The 19,281-nt window shown below is 33.4% G+C and overlaps 3 protein-coding genes and 1 non-coding gene across 9 annotated transcripts; 3 read left to right on the top strand and 1 right to left on the bottom strand.

Annotated features, from left to right (window-relative positions):
- Nucleotides 1-4,315: 4,315 nt before the first annotated feature.
- LOC113872433 (ras-related protein RABE1c-like) lies at nt 4,316-6,443 on the top strand. Its single transcript, XM_027509979.1, has 8 exons — nt 4,316-4,569; nt 4,678-4,750; nt 4,829-4,929; nt 5,000-5,065; nt 5,256-5,353; nt 5,543-5,605; nt 5,689-5,781; nt 6,038-6,443. The coding sequence occupies exons 1-8, from the start codon at nt 4,497-4,499 to the stop codon at nt 6,119-6,121; spliced, it is 651 nt and encodes a 216-aa protein (XP_027365780.1). The 5' UTR covers nt 4,316-4,496; the 3' UTR covers nt 6,122-6,443.
- Nucleotides 6,444-8,056: 1,613 nt separating this feature from the next.
- LOC113874000 lies at nt 8,057-8,207 on the top strand. The gene has a single exon (XR_003506062.1). It is a non-coding gene; the product is annotated as a U4 spliceosomal RNA (small nuclear RNA).
- Nucleotides 8,208-9,065: 858 nt separating this feature from the next.
- On the top strand, nt 9,066-15,425 carry LOC113871489 (2-oxoglutarate dehydrogenase, mitochondrial-like). Of its 2 annotated transcripts, none has more exons than XM_027508584.1 (9): nt 9,066-9,256; nt 9,568-11,232; nt 11,318-11,544; nt 11,621-11,953; nt 12,571-12,817; nt 13,382-13,510; nt 13,605-13,820; nt 14,016-14,139; nt 14,748-15,425. In XM_027508584.1, the coding sequence occupies exons 2-9, from the start codon at nt 9,670-9,672 to the stop codon at nt 14,984-14,986; spliced, it is 3,078 nt and encodes a 1,025-aa protein (XP_027364385.1). In that variant the 5' UTR covers nt 9,066-9,256; nt 9,568-9,669; the 3' UTR covers nt 14,987-15,425. The 2 variants fall into 2 exon arrangements, with proteins under 2 accessions (XP_027364385.1, XP_027364386.1); XM_027508585.1 differs by having other exon boundaries at nt 9,132-9,253; nt 14,748-15,282.
- A 489-nt stretch (nt 15,426-15,914) lies between these two features.
- LOC113872381 lies at nt 15,915-19,130 on the bottom strand. 5 transcript variants are annotated; one of them, XM_027509896.1, is made up of 6 exons: nt 19,008-19,130; nt 18,785-18,849; nt 16,732-18,129; nt 16,563-16,631; nt 16,293-16,491; nt 15,915-16,160 (listed from the first exon to the last, which is right to left on the bottom strand). In XM_027509896.1, the coding sequence occupies exons 2-6, from the start codon at nt 18,785-18,787 to the stop codon at nt 16,090-16,092; spliced, it is 1,740 nt and encodes a 579-aa protein (XP_027365697.1). In that variant the 5' UTR covers nt 18,788-18,849; nt 19,008-19,130; the 3' UTR covers nt 15,915-16,089. The 5 variants fall into 5 exon arrangements, with proteins under 5 accessions (XP_027365697.1, XP_027365695.1, XP_027365696.1 ...); XM_027509894.1 differs by having other exon boundaries at nt 18,785-18,929; nt 19,008-19,114; XM_027509895.1 differs by having other exon boundaries at nt 18,785-18,902; nt 19,008-19,113.
- Nucleotides 19,131-19,281: the final 151 nt, after the last annotated feature.

Genomic DNA, 19,281 nt, shown 5'->3' on the forward strand with positions numbered 1-19,281 from the left:
TGATAACTTTAATTTTAATGTAATTGTTTTGAAAAAATTGCATAATTATTGAATGATATATAATCATTTCATTTATAGAATTTAATATACTCTACTTAATTTGTGAACCTGCCAAAACGAAATTATCGAGATCAGGTTTTTCCGTTTTCTTATTATGCTTCACACACATATGTAAAATTTATATTTAATATCAAATATGTAACACTAAATTAATAGTGAAAATCTACGTGACATGTCATTAGAATGTGAATAAATTAAGATCATTTCTCGTTAATTTCAGTTATCTTAGGAGAGGAAAACTATAAAATAATTATATTATTTAAGTAAAAAATGATATAATAATAACATGAATTAAACTCCACTTACAATTTTAAATTAATTATTGAGGATCAACACAAGATTCTATTAAAAAGTATCGAAATTAATTTTAACATTTTTTTATGATAAGATATTAAGAGGTGTTTCTAAAATTAAAAACTAAACATAATTTATCATAAATCACTTCACAAACACGAGGTAAAATTTTTACCGTAAAATGACAAAAAAAAAATTCCTCATATAAATTTATTGTCAATTTTATTATACGAATGGACCCATTTTTGTTGCAATTCAGAATTCGGTCATGACCGAATTCTGAGTTAGATTTTTGTTTTTTTGTTTTTTTTTATAATAAATAAATATTATTATTTAAATTATATTTATATATTATTATTTTGTTAAAATAAATATTTATAAATATTTTATTATTTATATATAATAAAATAAATTTTATTATTTAAATTTTGTTTTTATTTTAATATTATTTAAAAATAAATAAAAATATTAATAATATTAATTTTAAATGTTTATTAAAATTTATTTGATATATTTAAGATAATAAATAATATTTTTATTTTTCTTATTATATTATTTAATATAATTTTTTTTAAATGATATTAATATTATATTCTAAAATTATATTTTTGGTTATTTAATATTATATATTTATAAAATAAATAAAGTATTAAATAATAACCATTTTATTTATTTATTATGATATATTAATATTTATTAAAATTTATACATAATTATTTATTTAAAAAAATATGTTATTAATAATAATAAATATAATTAAATAATATTATGTAGATATATATATATATATAATTATATATTGAATAGAAATTACAAATATTAAAAATTTAAAAGATACAATGACATTCATAAAATTAAAAATAACATGAAGAAAATTTTAAAATAATAACAACAACATAAATTAATGGAGGGAACTAAAAGCTTGACCGATATTTGGACATATCTTCCTTGTGTGATCAGGGGTATGACAATAAGAACAATTTTTTGCCCGACTTTGTTGTTCTTTAATGTCCATCTCTGTTCTTATCCTACTAGACTTGGGTCGACCCTTTGAAGTTCTTTTCAGTTCTGGATTTGGATACAAAGTTGGGCCCGTGTAATTTGGCCAATAGTCTTCGTGTCTGAGTTTTCCAAATTGACCTTCGTATACCCTAGAAACTTGTTGTAAGGTATACACAGAAGATATGTAGATGTCAAAGTTGTGGTGTATGTGTAAGCATGAAGCAATTACATGCGAGCATGGGATGTGAACATATTGCCATTATCAGAAGAACCATCTGAAGAAGAAGTTTACGCCCATTGTAGAGCTTATATACTAGGTTTAATTGAAGGTGTTTTGATGTCTGACAAAACAGGTAACAAAGTACATCTTATGTATTTAGCTTTATTAACTAATCTTAGAAAAACAAGACGATATAGTTGGAGTTTTGTTTGTTTAGCTATGTTGTACAGAAAAATGTGCAGAGCCACAGAAGTTGGTAGAAAAACAATGGGTGGTTGTTCATCACTGTTAATGTCCTGGGCATGGTATCGCATGCCATATATTGCGCCAATTTCTAGTAATACACCAACATACCCTCTCGTGTGCAGATGGAGCAGGAGTAGAGTATTAAACTTTCGAAATAAACCTCACAATGATGTTGTGGGGGCACAAATCAATGTTTGATCACATTCAAGCTAATCAAGTAACTCGTCATATTTATTTTCTTATCTTTTACACATCATTTTAAGTAACAAAGTTAAATATATTTGTAGTTTTTATGGGCGCCATATCAAGACTTGCAGACATCAATACCCATAGAAGCATATAGAAATGTCCAACTGTGGACTTCATGTACCGCCATCCTTTGTTTTGCAATTGTTGAATGGCACCAAACAGATAGAGTCAAATTATAGTTTCGTCCAATCCTAGAAGTCCATTCTCCACCGAATAATTTGAATAACCTCCACAAAATTGACATGAGAGGAAGACATGATGAAAATTGGGTTACAAGACATGCTCAATGGATCGAAATATGGAATAACAGACGTGAGCTGACAATAACAGGTCATCCAATTCAAGGCCCATTGTGTCACACACAGGAATACATGGAATGGTACATTGCTAATTCTATCTATTTTTTATTTATGCCACAACTACTACAAGATCTAAGGACGAGCGACCAACAACAAAGGACTATCAACACATTTGAAATGGGTACGACTTTCACACCGTCGTACCACGAGACTGCATCAATTCCTCTGAACATTACGTCAGAAGCAAACATAATTAACACAAGACATTCGTTTGCAACAACATCAGAGGATTTTTTTACAAACTTATTTGGAGTTGATTTTACAACTCCATCTTCAGCACAAACTTATATGCAGTCTCTTTACCAACTGGATTTTGCTAATGAATCTGGTAATTCATCAAATGCATTCCAAAAACTAGACCTTTATGATGATCTAAATCATCCACAAGTTCATCTTGAAATCCCAGAGCAACAGCCACAACGATGAAACCCACCACGTCACAAACGTCGCCCTCGTTGTGGAATTGACCACCATTACGGAGATAGTTAATTATTAATGTTGTTATGAATTTGTTATTATCTTTATTAATGTATTTTGTCTTCATCAATATTACTTTAATAATATGAAAACGTTAATTTCAAAATATTTGTCTCAACTATAAATAATTAAATTGTAATTTAATATTTTATTTACTTTTTAAAAATAAATTTTTTATTTTCAAATAAAACTTATTGAAAATTATAATAGTATAATTTTAGAGTTTAGGATATTAAAAATTATAATATTAAATAATAACATTTTTAAACAAATAATTTAATTAAAATAAAATTTTTATTCAAAATATTATTTTATCATACTAATATTTAAAAATATTAAGTCAAAATTACATATTTAAATAAATAAATAAACAAAATAATATTTAATATATTTTTTTAATTTTAAAAAATATATTTAGTATTCTTTAAGTAGAAATTATTTAAACATTAACATTATTATGTAAAATAATATACTTATTATTTAAATATTTTTTAAAAATTAACTAAAATAATTTACTTATTATTTAATTATTTTTTAAAAATTTAGTTATTATTGTTTTCTAAAAATATTATTTATTATCTTAAATATGTCAAATAAATTTTAATAAAAATTTAAAATTAATATTATTACTATTTTTATTATTTTTAAATAATATAAAAATAAAAATAAAATTCAAATAATAAAATTTATTTTAATATATATAACTAATAAAATATTTATAAATATTTATTAAAATAATATATTATAAATATTTATTTTAACAAAATAATATTATATAAATATAATTTAAATAATAATATTTATTTATTATAAAAAAATGAAAATCTAACTCAGAATTCGGTCTCAGAAGACCGAATTCTGAATTGCAACAAAAATAGTTTCATTTGTGTAATAAAATTGACAATGGATCTATATGAGGAATTTTTTTTTTAGTCATTTTACGATAAAAAACTTTCACAAACACCCGATGGAGAGTGAGTAATTTTTATTTATATAGATAAGACACTCTGTTAGTTAACTTTAATAATCTTGTAAGATATTATGATTTTCATAAATTTTTTGTCAAAAACAAAAGTGTCAACATATTAATGACTCAAGATGACACCAATATCATATCAAATTAGGTAACATACAATCTTACCTTTTTTAAAATTAATTATATAATGTCACTCTTTTAATAATTTAGTAATGAACTTCTATCCTCCTCCTTCAATGTTCACTTTTCTTGAAAAAAAATAGTCATATACAAATATATTTTAATTCAGTATTTTTTTAATCAATAATCTAAGTAAGTTTATGTTTCTTTAATTCAGTTTTAACCATAAAAATGATTTTTTGAATAGGAGTTAACAATTTTTATTTGAAGAAAACATGATTATATAAAATTATGATTTGAACAAAGGATTGTGAATCTAAGAGAGGGGGCAGAATAGAGTGTGGGAAGGAGTATCTAACAGGAACTTTGCTCTGCTCTCTGGTGGCATAACCATTTGGTTCGGTTTGGTTTGGTTCGATCCCTTTCGATTTCGATGTCGGCGTCGAAAACCTTCTCTTCCTAACCAATCTCTTTTCAATTCCGATCTGTGGCGATGGCAGCAGCACCCGCTCGAGCTCGCGCCGATTACGATTACCTCATCAAACTTCTTCTCATCGGCGACAGTGGTTCGTTTCTTTCTTTTCTTTTCACGCTTTCTAGTGTGTGTGTGTGTGTGTGTGTGTTATTTGTCTCTGTTTTAGGTTTTTTGTTTCTGATTCAAAAGTATTTTGTAGGTGTGGGGAAGAGTTGTCTTCTCTTGAGATTTTCTGATGGTTCATTCACAACCAGTTTTATCACCACTATTGGGTTTGTTTGTTTCTCTCTTCTTTCAACATTCACTTTTCTGTTCTCTACCATTGAATCTTACTGTATAATGTATGGCAGCATTGATTTTAAGATAAGAACCATTGAACTTGATGCCAAACGCATTAAGTTACAAATCTGGGATACTGCTGGTCAGGAGCGATTTCGAACTATTACCACTGGTATCTTATTTCTCTTGCAATTTCTATATTCATTTCTCTCGTTATTGTCTTACGTGCTTTTTTGTTGCAGCTTATTACCGTGGAGCCATGGGTATCTTGCTTGTTTATGATGTTACTGATGAAGCATCTTTCAATAGTAATCTCCTTTCACTACATTACATTCTTTTCATGTATTCATTGTATGATTTATTTTGGATTTTGCTGACCTAGTAAATTGTATTTCCTTCATATTTTCCCCATTTCTTGTATTTCTCTTTGATTTACATCAATCAAATAGGTACTCTTTTCCTTCATATTTTCAATGTTGCTTGCCTTTTGCTGGTCAGATATTAGGAATTGGATTCGGAATATTGAACAACATGCTTCTGACAATGTAAACAAGATACTTGTGGGCAACAAGGCTGATATGGATGAAAGTAAAAGGGTACGTGCTTCTTGGTTTATGTTTTACATCGTAGTCGGATGCGGTTTGAAATTAGTTGATTAAGCAGTTGTTGCATGATTCATTGATTCACTGATCTGAGATTAAGCTATCTCTTTGTGTGCTTTCCACTGTCATTATGTTAGTATTCTTCATTAATACAGACAAATGTTTTTCCTTTCTCTCCTCTAGGCTGTGCCTACGTCCAAAGGTCAAGCACTTGCTGATGAGTATGGAATCAAGTTCTTCGAAACTGTGAGTAACAACATGCCAGACAATCACATTTTTATTAAAATTATATGCAATTTCATTATATTTATGTTGAAGAACCCATGCAGAGTGCAAAAACCAACATGAACGTGGAAGAGGTTTTCTTTTCAATAGCAAGAGATATCAAGCAAAGGCTTGCAGATACAGATTCAAAAGCTGAGGTATATTGTCAACTTTTTTCATATATCCTTTGTTTTTTTTTTCCTTGAGAAATGTAAGTGCATGCGTGAATCAGGCCTTCTTTTTCCCTCTGTACAAATGTTTTCATCTGGGAGATCGTGTATCAAGTACTTAAAGAAAAAAAAATTGTCAGGAGGCATTTGGGATTTTCACGATACTAACTTTCAAAATATGTGCATAGATTTGCTTCTTATTTTGAACTGCTCAACACTGATATTCTCTTATCTTGTGGTTCAGCCCCAGACTATCAAGATTAACCAATCAGACCAGGCAGCCGGTGGTGGTCAACCTGCACAAAAATCAGCTTGCTGCGGTTCATGAAAAGAATGAGTGTCTGCAGCAAAGAGGGTGCAGGTCTGATGACATTATAAGTGGGAGCGTGCATTTGTCCCTCTGTATCTGCCAAGTGCAGATGTCGTGTTTTAAAGTTAATATTTTTAATTTTTTGCTCATTTTAGTTGCTGGAATTTGTCGTGACTAGTTATTTGGTTCACTTTCCTCTTTCATCTGTAGTCTGGCTCTTAAAAGGGTATCATCTTGATTAGAATCGGATATATTATCACAAGTTCACCACACTTTGATCTAGAGACAAAATGTTTTTTGTTGGCTTAGGAATATAGAGACAAAAGTAAGAATGTGTTTTTACATGGAAGGAAGGCCTTACTATTTCACCTGCATGCTTCAGTGACATACTTACTAAAAACGGTCCCCAGGTCTAGCGATGATAATATTGCTTGATAACGTTGCAGTATTTTTACCCACTCTGGAATGGTTTGGTTCAGAAGGTGGAACCGAGTTTCTTGAAGCTAAAATTTTGCAAATGTTAAATCATTGTCTAATCCCCTTTCTGATTCACATTCGATTGAAATGAATGTTTTTCCCTTTTCAAAAATGTGAGTTTAAACCATTGTAACTTGGAAACAATCAAGTGCCCTTACTACTTTATCATTTCCCAATCATAGAGGTTTGCGAAATCCGTTGCTAATTAGTTCCAAAATTCTGAAACACTCGTGAACTGAACTGCATTGAACTATCAATTACATATTGCGAGACCGTGGCATCAACAGTGAAATTGAAATCATCAAGATAATATTACTACAAAATCTTTAATTGCCAACAGTTAGTAGTGTGACGTAAAAATATATCTTTCTTTCTCCTTAACCGCTGTTAAATGATGTAAACCTTTATTATGTAGCGGGGAAAAGAACGCCGACTTGCTTAATCAATGTTGCCAAAATGAAGAGATGAAATGGTATGTCAACAATTTTGATCAAAAAGATTTGGGGATGCTTTATTTTTTAACTCTATTTTTCCTTTTTGATAAGAAAAACATAGGTGAAATGTGAGTTCACATATTTTTTTCTACCAAACACAAGTAGAAAATGATGAAAATATTGGCAGATTATTCATACCTAACACACATTATACAAGAGACAAACACCATTTTAAAGGAACAAATCATTCATTTAAAGGCATCCATTACAGAACAAATACCATTTAGCTTAATTGGATGTTTGCCCGTCAATTTCACATCCAAATTCTTTGTAACTCACAAGAAACATTTTTAAACAAATTCTCAGCTTCCCCTTCACCGAAAACCTACCAAAAAGGCGCGCAGCCTATATCACTCGTTAACAATAACACCAAACAATCTAAAGATGAAAAGGGGTTGAAAGCATTCATTTAGCCCCGAAGCATAAAATATTCGAAAAAAAGGAGGAAAAAAAAAATCCAAAAAGAGCATTCATCTGGATCTCTTTATTATCCTCATCCTGGACTTAATGATTTGCTTCAACACTTAAATGTTCTTGGGTTCTGCTGGAGAGTTTAAATTCCTCAAGAGGCTGTTGTTGGATTCTCTGAAAGTCCTCTTATGTGTATATTTATGAAGATAATCAAAGTCGAATATTCACTATGCCATGGGTAAAAAAAATTCGCATGGGTTCTGTACATTATATGCAGCATGCTGAGTTATGTGAGCTTATAGATAGGTTAAACCCAGCTTAGATTGTGGTTTTGGAAGTTTATGTATAATTTGATTTCATAGAGGTTATCCAGGTGATTCATCCAGACTCTATGACTGAGGATATAAGTTTCGTTCCCGTACAACCAAGTGTGAAAGAGTTCTACTCATGCTTCAGAAGGAGAGCATGTTGCATTTGTTTCGAGTTGAGTTGAAGTCCCACATTGACTAAAGCAATAGATAAAACTAATAGAAGCTATTATATAATGACTTGTCAGAAGCAATTCAAAAGCATCTTTGCGCTTGGGGCAATGACGCAGCTAGTGAGGTTCTAACCGAGGCGCGTCTATTGCTGGTTGAAAACTATTTCCAAACCCCCTCTTAGGCCTGGGTTAAGCCCAGGCCTTCGAGAATTTCTGGAAGGGCTCCCTTTTGGGTAAAGCCCTACATTTCAGTCCTAAATTTTCATTCATAAACATATCTAGGTGGGGTCCAATTTTGATCAAGAACCCGTACCAAACGTGAAGGCGTGATTTTGGTTATACCTCGTGTTTTGCATTGATAACAAGTGTTCTATGGAAGGCATTGGTACAACTATTATAAAACAATATTATTTTCGTATAAATAAGTTTAAAGTATTATTGATAAAATATACGAATATTGAATTAAGTATACATATTATTCATCTTTAAGGACTTGGACAAAATGGTTTTATAATTATTTTAGAAGTGATATATGGTGCTATATTAATGTATTTTTCTATTTAAAAACTATATATAAGAAAAATATAGTTTTATACTTTTTTAAAAATTTAATAAATCTCTTATCGCCAAATTTTGGAAAAAAAAAAAGAATGACTATAAAAATACATACAAAAAATTAAGTTTAAAATATTAGATAAAAAATTAAAAATATAAATAAAGTAAATAAATAATTAATGAAAGATAGATAACATGATAGATGAATGTTAACATTATATATAAATATTTTTTTAAAAAAATAATGCATGTTATATTAATATTTTATATTCTTGGAACAATATTTTGATATATATTTACTTAAATAAGTCGTGCAATGTTATTAATAAAGTTATATGTATATAAATTTATATTATTTCGAAGAATATTTTTAATTTATATATATATATAAAATAAAAATACAAATATTAAAGAAAGAGGGGGCGGGAAAACAGTGACCTTATCAAGGAGGAACACGTCAACGTTTAAAAGGAAGCTCTAGAAAGTGTAAGAAAATAAAACGAAAAATGATAATATTAAATGGCATTGGTGGGATTTGGGACCCACGAAAATTGAAAAAAGTGAGAAAGAAGAGATAGAGGGATGGTTACGAATGCATGAGCATAAGCATAAGCATAAGCATCAGCGTCTTCTGGAACCATTGAGTTGCCATTCAAACACTTCAATTCCATTACCATTATCATCACAAGACCATGTTGATGCCAACTTCTCAGCGTGCAATTTCCTGTAACTGTAGTATTGTCTCTACTCTACTCTCTTCTCTTCTCTTCTTCTACTTGCAATTGCTGTGTTGATTGATTTTATGTATGCTCTTTATTACTCAGTTCTGAATTTGATTTTACGAATGTATGTTCGCGTCAATAATTTCTTTGAGCGTGCATTTTCAATCTCGTTGATTCCTTTACACTTTATGTCTTAAATCCACCTTTTGTCTGTTACACTCCATCGTGATTATTTCGTTACTAGATTTATGGAATATGCTTTGTTTTTGGCCCTTTTTCTCAATCTCATATCGAACTCTGTCTTCTTTTTTTTTTTTTTGTTAGTTTGGTGATTGATTGGAATGAGTGATGTATGGTGAATGAAGGTAGAGCTTGAAGAGATACGATCATTGAGAAATTGTTGATATTCTTGAGTGGTAGAGAGTCATGGCATGGTTTAGAGTTGCTTCCAGCATAGCAAAGCATGATGCAGTTAGGAGAAATATCTATAGAGGTGGATCATTATGTTATGTGAGAAGGACCACAGTCCTTCCATCAGCAAGTAGAATTAGAAATTTTCATGCCACAACTTTGAAATCCAAAGAACAAACTGCACCCGTGCCTCGCCCTGTACCCCTTTCTAGGTTGACTGATAACTTCTTGGATGGGACGAGCAGTGTCTATTTGGAGGAGCTCCAAAGAGCTTGGGAAGCTGATCCAAACAGTGTTGATGAGTCGTGGGACAATTTCTTCAGGAACTTTGTTGGTCAGGCTTCCACCTCCCCTGGGATTTCTGGACAAACAATCCAAGAGAGTATGCAGTTGCTGTTGCTAGTGAGAGCTTACCAGGTTAATGGCCACATGAAAGCCAAGCTAGATCCTTTGGGTCTTGAAGAACGAAAAATCCCTGATGAGTTAGACCTCGGTCTTTATGGCTTCACTGAGGCTGATCTTGACAGGGAATTCTTTTTGGGGGTGTGGAAAATGTCTGGGTTTTTGTCTCAGAATCGTCCAGTACAGACTCTTAGGTCCATTTTGACCCGGCTTGAGCAAGCCTACTGTGGAAGCATTGGCTATGAGTACATGCACATACCAGATCGCGAAAAATGCAATTGGCTTAGGGACAAGATTGAAACTCCTACACCTACACATTATAATCGGGAGCGTCGTGAGGTTATTTTTGATAGGCTTGCCTGGAGTACTCTTTTTGAAAACTTCTTGGCCACCAAGTGGACATCAGCAAAGAGGTTTGGGCTTGAAGGGGGAGAGAGTATTATTCCTGGCATGAAAGAAATGTTTGATCGAGCATCTGATCTTGGGGTTGAGAGCATAGTTATGGGAATGGCACATAGGGGAAGATTGAATGTTTTGGGTAATGTAGTCCGGAAGCCACTTCGTCAGATTTTTTGTGAGTTTAGTGGTGGTCAGCCTGCGGACGAAGTTGGACTCTACACAGGAACTGGTGATGTTAAATATCACTTGGGAACATCCTATGATCGCCCAACCAGGGGTGGAAGGAGGATACATTTGTCTTTGGTGGCAAATCCTAGTCACTTGGAAGCAGTCAACCCACTTGTTGTTGGAAAAACTCGAGCAAAGCAGTATTACTCAAATGATGTCGACAGAATGAAAAACATGGGTGTTTTGATTCATGGAGATGGTAGTTTTGCTGGACAAGGTGTGGTCTATGAAACCCTTCATCTTAGTGCTCTTCCAAATTACACTACAGGTGGGACTATACACATAGTGTTCAACAATCAAGTTGCATTCACAACTGATCCCAAGTCAGGAAGATCTTCACAATATTGCACTGATGTTGCCAAAGCCTTAAATGCTCCCATCTTTCACGTGAATGGTGATGATGTAGAAGCAGTTGTTCATGTCTGTGAACTTGCAGCTGAATGGCGCCAGACTTTCCATTCAGATGTGGTTGTTGACTTGGTATGCTACCGTCGATTTGGGCACAATGAGATTGATGAGCCATCTTTCACACAGCCTAAAATGTATCAGGTTAGCCCTTTTGCTTATTATTATACATATTTCTTTTTGACAAGTTAATCACATTTTCAACTTTTATGTCTGGGCTTATATATAGGTCATCCGGAACCATCCATCAGCTCTTGAGATATATCAGAAGAAACTTTTGGAATTGAGGGAGCTGACACAAGAAGACATTGATAAGATACATAAGAAGGTCATGTCAATTCTAAATGATGAATTTTTGGCTAGCAAAGATTATGTTCCAAAAAGAAGAGATTGGCTTTCAGCATATTGGTCTGGTTTCAAGTCACCTGAACAGCTTTCACGTATTCGGAACACTGGGTATGATACATCAATGTTAATATTGCTTGAATCTTTTCTGTTGGTTAAGTTGAAATCTATGATCTATCCTGTGCAGTGTGAAACCTGAGATCTTGAAAAATGTTGGGAAGGCCATCACAGTCTTACCTGAAAATTTTACTCCTCATAAAGCAGTGAAGAGGATTTATGAACAGCGTGCCCAAATGGTTGGAACAGGGGAAGATATTGACTGGGGATTTGCAGAGGCACTTGCTTTTGCCACATTGATAGTTGAAGGTAACCATGTTCGATTAAGTGGTCAGGATGTAGAAAGAGGAACATTTAGTCACCGCCATGCTGTAGTTCATGATCAGACAACTGGAGAGAAATATTGCCCCCTTGACCATGTGATAATGAATCAAAATGAAGAGATGTTTACTGTTAGCAATAGGTAATATGATTTTACACACATACACGTATTCCATCATGGTATTAAAAGAATAAATCAGGTTTACATGATTATTTTTCCAATTCGGACTTGCTCATGTGTCTTAAGCTTCTGAAATTTGAATCGTATCTTGTTCAAGTGAACATTGATATTTGCTTATTTTGTCTTCTAGGACTAATTTAGTTTTAATTTGTCACATGGTTTGGAATGAATAGTAAAGTTTGTGATTTTTTTGTTACAATGGATATTTAGGATTATATTTGCCAAATTTCTTAATGAAATTTATTGTTGAACCTTCTTGTAAACCATTAATGATTGTTATTTAGACAGTTCCATTGGATCTTTATTTCTTCAAAATAGATAATTACTGCTCTAGCACCAAGTGCATTTCAATATCAATGTCTCACCTGTGTCTATGGTGGTACACTATCATCCCAATTATCCATCAACTTATACTACATAATGTTGCAAGCTTTTATCTAGATGACACTAGCTTTTATCTCTCATATTATAAATGTCAGCATTGTCAATTTTATTCTTTAAAAAGCTTCATATGTATGTTTAACTAATGGTAGATTGTTTTCTATTAGTCTCTTATTAATCGTTCATACAATATGCAGCTCACTTTCTGAGTTTGGTGTTCTTGGATTTGAATTGGGTTACTCAATGGAAAATCCTAATTCATTGGTGATCTGGGAGGCTCAATTTGGTGATTTTGCTAATGGGGCCCAAGTTATATTTGACAATTTCTTGTGTTCGGGCGAGTCTAAGTGGCTCCGTCAGACTGGGATTGTTGTGTTGCTTCCTCATGGTTATGATGGCCAGGGTCCTGAGCATTCAAGTGGAAGATTGGAACGCTTTCTTCAGGTGCTGTGTTGTGAATCCGTGTTCTAATTTCCTTGAAACTTCTTTCAAAGGTTTTATTCTTTCTGCATGATTCTGCTTGCCAACTTTTGTCTACTTTGTGATTGACATACTACTGCACAGTATAGGGATCTGGCATATTCAATTTACTTCTTTGATTTTTTGTTGTGCTCAGTCATTTTAAAACATAAGCTTCTTGCCATTACTCGATGGCACTTGGAAATACTGATCATTTATAACTGGAGTAGTTTAGGGAATACCAAAGGTACAGGTTAATGGAACAGCACTGAAAATGAAATCTGACTCTTTGAATTTAGCCACCTTTAATGGTGGAAACTTTTAGTTTCATAGAATAGAAGGGGGAAGGAGAAAAATGAAACACTTTTTTTTGTCTAATTCAGATTGGTGGTTGGGATCTTATGTTTTTATTGCAACCAAATAATTTGAACAATTAACTCTAGCTGCTTGCTTTGGAAGGTCTTTTCTTTTTTTGTGCACATGCCTCATTCATATTTCAATTTTACTCTTAATGATATTCAAATAACATTTTCGTTAATTTTTTGGCAGATGGCTGATGACCATCCTTATGTTATTCCTGAGATGGATCCGACACTTCGGACACAAATTCAGGAGTGTAATTGGCAGATTGTGAATGTTACAACTCCTGCAAATTTTTTCCATGTCTTACGGCGACAGGTTTGTTGTTGCTACAATGATTTGATTGATGTTAGCTTGGTCATTTAAATTTGTGTTGCTAAATTTCTCACTGTAGATTTTTGTTCTCTTGTAGATACACAGAGAATTTCGTAAACCTCTCATTGTAATGTCCCCTAAGAACCTGCTTCGTAGTAAGGCTTGCAGATCAAATTTATCAGAGTTCGATGATGTCCAAGGACACCCAGGTTTTGACAAACAGGGAACAAGATTTAAGCGGCTCATAAAAGATCAAAATAACCACTCAGATGTTGAGGAGGGTATCAGACGTTTAATACTCTGCTCTGGAAAGGTGTGTGTGATACTGATTGGATCTAGCTGTTCTCATGTGCTTGGATGTTATGCTCTGTCACCTGGTGGATTTTATATTAACTGTATTTGTGAATTTTATATGTTGATCTTATTACATACATGTTTTCCACTTAGGACTTAACATTGTTTTCAAAATAAGCTTTTTACAACTATCAATGTCCTGTATTCCTTGCAGGTTTACTATGAACTTGATGAACAACGATCAAAGGAAGATGCAAAGGATGTTGCAATATGTAGGGTGGAGCAGCTTTGTCCTTTCCCTTATGATCTTGTCCAACGAGAGCTTAAACGATATCCAAGTATGTATTCTCAAAATGCTCTTCTGAAGCGGATTCTTTTTTTTTTTTCCATGTTGAAGCTTGAATATGTCTGTTACTGTTAGTAGTGTGGGAAATAATTCTCGTTTGTGACCTCTCAACTGGACAGTCAAATTTATATTTTATATCATGACTGTTGCCTCTTCTACCTTAGTTAAATGATCAGCCATGCGGAAGCAGTTGTTTTCTTGCTATCAAAGCAGGAGTGACAACATTGAGTGCTGGCTCGTTGGGATGATTCGATAGCATCTATGTTTCTGTTTTACATAATTTTTTGGCTCCTACCAGACAAAGCCTGATTGAAATTGCAATGAGCGCTGCCGCTAATTGGTTTCTAGGATGTCATAAAATTGTAGTTAAAAGCAAAAGGTGTCAATTTATTAGTGTTATTGAATTGTAGTTGACGTTTCTCTTAATTTGGACCTCGCTGAATGGCAGTGTCATTATGTGAACTTAGTAAAACATTTTGGTTTTGTCTTCGTTGACATTTGGGTTAAGCATTATAGATTTAAAATGGTAGTATATTATTGTTAATAACGTTTATTTGCATGGTTATTTGTTTACATTTTATTTTATTTTGTTTCTGCTAGATGCTGAGATTGTTTGGTGTCAAGAAGAGCCAATGAACATGGGTGGATACACATATATTTTACCGAGGCTTATAACTTCCATGAAGGCTCTAGGCAGGGGCGGTTATGAAGATGTCAAATATGTTGGTCGTGCCCCCTCTGCAGCCACAGCTACTGGTTTCCTCAAGTTTCACCTTAAGGAACAGGCTGAGCTAGTTCAGAAAGCCATTCAACGTGAACCAATCAACTTCCCTTACTGAGGCATAGCATATACATTATTTCTTGAGAGTGATGAAGGACTTGATTTATCCACCTTTGGGGCAACAATTGGAGGGTATCTTGTTCGTAATATTTGATTCACTTTTATGTGTTCTGCTTCTGACAAAATGCCAGGTAAACCGGGTATTTCACGTTGTACTGTTTGCTTATGCTGAGGTAATTTTTTTCTTTGTTACAAAGTGGTGGAACTAAGTCAATGGTCCTCCAATATATGAAATTTGTCCTTTTTTTGTGATCATTACTATTTACTAGTTGCAATATAGAACAACTAGGTTTCAAAGACCATTTAGAAGTAGCAAAATAGTTACTCAACCCATTTTAGAGTCCATCAATGTATGCAAAAAATATTGACACACCTACGTATACTAAAATTTAAACTTGTAACTACTGGTTAAGATGAAATAACTTTAATAACTTTTTACTATTTGATCCATGTGTTCAGTAACTTAACAACTTTTTACCATTTAATCCACATGCTTAATGGTACTTCAAGGTACTATTATTACACTTTAGTATTCACATGCCCAATTTGTAGACCATATCAAATTTACAATTATTTTTTTTAAAGTGGATATGTGCCCCCCAAAAAGAATAATGTGCACAATTTTTAGTGATAAATAAATAACACATTTACCAAGTTTCAATTTTACTTAACCGCAATATTTTATGTCGTTTAGTGGGCGCACCGTAAAGGATATAGCCCATGTTTTTTTCCTTAAACGTAAACTGGCATGGGATCATTGGGATGAGCTAACGGCAGCCAAAAAGACGGTCATATTCAATATTGACCTAGGATCCTCTCAAATATTCAAAATGAAAACGATTTCTTGCCAGAAATTAGGAAATGTGGTCATATATATATATATATATATATATATATATGCAAATTGTGAGGGAAAGAATCAACAAACCATAAAATTAACTTCATTTCATAAATAAACAATAAAAACCTACAAGTATGCATAACCTCATATTTTTCAATTTCTTATAGTCATAAACAACTATACAGGTGCTATATACACAATGAAAAGATCACATACAAATCATTATCATTCTGAACTTCCAAAAAGCTTAAAGTTTGAGCTCAAGATGGTATGGTGACTTCATCCTTTCCATAGATACGCTGGAGCTCCCTAGTAGCAGCTTGGTATGATGCTGACAAGGCAGAAAGTACATTTAACAAAAATATATTGAAGAATTTATTCCGTATTTATATTTACAGGCATAACAACTAAAGCTAGTTCAGTTTTCTTATCCACAACCAAACAAACGGAAAATTATCATTACCTTTCCAGATACGAAAATTCTTTTGGTTGATGGTAGATCCAGTCACATTTTGAATTGCATCAAACAGCATCTCCTGAGGAGTGTTTTTCAGCTCTTGAACAACAGCATAGATAGTTTTTCCGTTGTCAAAATATATGTGATTGTTGGGGTGTTTCGTCTTGGCACCAGCATGGCGCTCAAACTCATAGGCATTGAGAGCCTTCATGATAGGATTCAATATATGAGTACAACCACTTGGATCATAAAAAATGCCAAAGAAGAGATGCTAACCTTGGACTGCTTGCAGTCATCACACGAGCACAGATACCCGGTTCCCTTTATGATTCCTCTAAGATTTCTCTGCCAAAATTGAACAAATCAAAAGAAATTATGGATTACATAAAACTGTGATACCCAAGGGAAAAAAAAAAGATAAAGACAAAAGTAAAAAACAGTTTACCTCTCGTGACCAGGAAACATATTTCACAGGTACACCATCAAAAATACCTGTTGACAACAAACTTTTAACATTTGAAGGGAAACTGTTAGCAGGAGCCTTCTTGGTTATCTTTGGCTCTTTATTCTTAAGGATGATATCAGTTTTGAGGTTTGATTTTGGATTGCCATTTACAGGTAGTTCAGAAATTGAGTCAATTAGAACCTTCTGGCCATCTAAACCCGGATCCAAGGTCTGGTTGCCCATCAACAGATCGTAGCCACTAATTATCCCTGCAGAGGGATTTGATTCAGCATCATCATGAAAACCTCCAAAAGATATGGTAGTTCCCTCGCCCTTATTGTGGTGTTGGCCCATAGGTAAAGAGCCAGAGTCTCCTTTGTCATATGAAGGAACTGTTGATGCAATGTTTGAATCCACCTTATCATATGTTGGACCTACCGAGATCATATGATCGGTACCCTTGTCATAGGAAGCAGCAACATTTATGAAATTTTCTCCTGATTTGCTATAGGCTGGAACCATTGATATAAAATTTTCATGCCCCTTGTCATATGAGGAGGTACTCAGAGATATCATATTGCTATCTTCTTTTTCATATGACTGACCCATTGATATGAAGTTTCCATCGCCTCTGTCAAAGGGTTGGCTCATTGATAACATATTTTCATCTCCCTTGCCATAGTTCTGGCCCATCAACATAAAGCTCCCATCTCCCTTATTGAAGGTGTGACCCATTGAAACAAGATTGTCATCAGTCTTGCTTAATGTGGTCCCTGTAGAGATGGAGTTATCAGTTCCATCGTTATAAATAGGGCCCAGAGATATGTTGCCATCATTCTTACGGTAGTCAACCCCTGTTGAAATTGTACTATTGTCAGCCCCATCATAGGAGTGCCCCAAGGATGAAGACATGCAATTGTCAGAATCCTTGACATGATTAACTTTAACTTTTCTAATGCCACCAAAACTGATACATGATGAAGGGTCCTCGATAGTATGAGATATTGATAAACCCACTGATGGATCATTACTATACTGATGCTCAAAATCCTTCCTTCTCAAATTCTGATTTCCACTTCCAATTGATGACATGTTCTTATCAACCATATTTACAGCCCTTAGTTCAGACCCAAAGAGACGGTCAGAAAATTGACCTGCAACTGAGTGAAATCCTGAATTGGTGTCCCACGAAGAAATATTTGCTTGTGAAACTCCTGAAATTGGGTTTCCACCAACAGCTTCAATTGCTTGCTTCTTCTTGTTGCTGAATACTTCTGTTTCGCCTGTACTCAAAAACCACTGATGGTCACGCTTTGGTTCAGTTTTGGAAGAATGATCATAACCCATATTCTCTTCAGCTAAGCAGCCAGCATCCCGTGGCATCCAAAAGTTTTTATGCTGAAAAGACCGCCAAAAACCATAGCTTAGAGTTTTTTATTATTGACGGGACATGGAGTGTAAAAATAATTACCAACTATAAAAAAAAAAATGTATATCACAGCAGACATTTCTCCCAACAAAGTAGTTATTCTTTAAGTTTCTGACATTGTTACTATGCACTCTGCAGACATGAAACAGGAAAATGGAAAATCCTATAGACATCAGGAGTTAACACTTCAGATTTTTTGTCTTGGGCATTTCCAAGACAGAATCTCGACAAGAGATTTTTATCATTAAGCTCTTAAATGCCTTCAATAAAAACAACAATTACGTAACCAGAAGGGAAAAATACGAAACTATTGCCATGAAAGGTTAAATCTTTACAAGAGTTTCCAGGCATTAGGTTCCTAGGTGACACTAAGAAAAATAGAAACTAACCAGGAAGAAAATAAGAAATTATTGCTATAAAAGATAGAACATTGACAACACTTCTTAGCACTATGTTACTAAGATAAGTCAGTGGCCATAAGAAAATTAACAATAACTAACAATTAAGCAGAAGAAGAATAAGAAATTTTAACTCTGAAAGATTCAGTGCATTCAGAAAAAGAGAGGAACTTGTTTTAAAACCCGGCATTTGCATGGAAATGGCTTCTTAATAGTTCGAACCTACCATTTTCGAGTAGATGTTTCAAATTCAAATAATCAGAACTCAATATGATTCAATAAATCCAGCCACTGAGTGATGCAAATTGAAAAATCAATACTCTATTCAACTCCGTCAAGTTAATCTGCAAAAGCATAAAAAGAAAAGAAACCTAAAATAAAAAAGGAACAAAAATTAATATTCGATGACGATGAATAACCGATTAAAACGAAGATAAAAATTGGAAAACCTTGAGTCGATGAGTGGCGGAAGTAGGTAGCGCCGTGAATCGTCGCCGGAGATAGAGTGAAGTGAAGCTGTTGTGTAGAAGTGCGACGGAAAATGAGGGAGTCACGCGAGAATGATACAGTGCACAACTTCATCATATATTCTCCGTACACATCTGTTCAATACGAAATCTGAACCGTTCAAATTAGAGGTATGGGTTGGGTGGGTCATGATGACTTACGTGGCGAAGGACCATTGGTTTGATTCTGTATTTTTGGTACTTAACATTCTTGATT

The sequence above is a fragment of the Abrus precatorius genome, unplaced genomic scaffold (assembly GCF_003935025.1).
Source record: "Abrus precatorius isolate BTA unplaced genomic scaffold, Abrus_2018 Scaffold7, whole genome shotgun sequence".
NCBI lineage: Eukaryota > Viridiplantae > Streptophyta > Magnoliopsida > Fabales > Fabaceae > Abrus > Abrus precatorius.

Coding starts and splice junctions, on each gene's coding strand:
- LOC113872381 (XM_027509893.1), bottom strand. Junction 16,492..16,562: donor ATGACTGCAAGCAGTCCAAG/GTTAGCATCTCT, acceptor CCTATCATGAAG/GCTCTCAATGCCTATGAGTT. Junction 16,161..16,292: donor GAATTTTCGTATCTGGAAAG/GTAATGATAATT, acceptor CTGCCTTGTCAG/CATCATACCAAGCTGCTACT.
- LOC113872433 (XM_027509979.1), top strand. CDS start 4,497: ATGGCAGCAGCACCCGCTCGAGCTCGCGCCGATTACGATTACCTCATC. Junction 4,751..4,828: donor AGTTTTATCACCACTATTGG/GTTTGTTTGTTT, acceptor AATGTATGGCAG/CATTGATTTTAAGATAAGAA. Junction 5,354..5,542: donor ATATGGATGAAAGTAAAAGG/GTACGTGCTTCT, acceptor TCTCTCCTCTAG/GCTGTGCCTACGTCCAAAGG.
- LOC113871489 (XM_027508584.1), top strand. CDS start 9,670: ATGGCATGGTTTAGAGTTGCTTCCAGCATAGCAAAGCATGATGCAGTT. Junction 11,545..11,620: donor TCACGTATTCGGAACACTGG/GTATGATACATC, acceptor TATCCTGTGCAG/TGTGAAACCTGAGATCTTGA. Junction 13,821..14,015: donor TAATACTCTGCTCTGGAAAG/GTGTGTGTGATA, acceptor TATTCCTTGCAG/GTTTACTATGAACTTGATGA.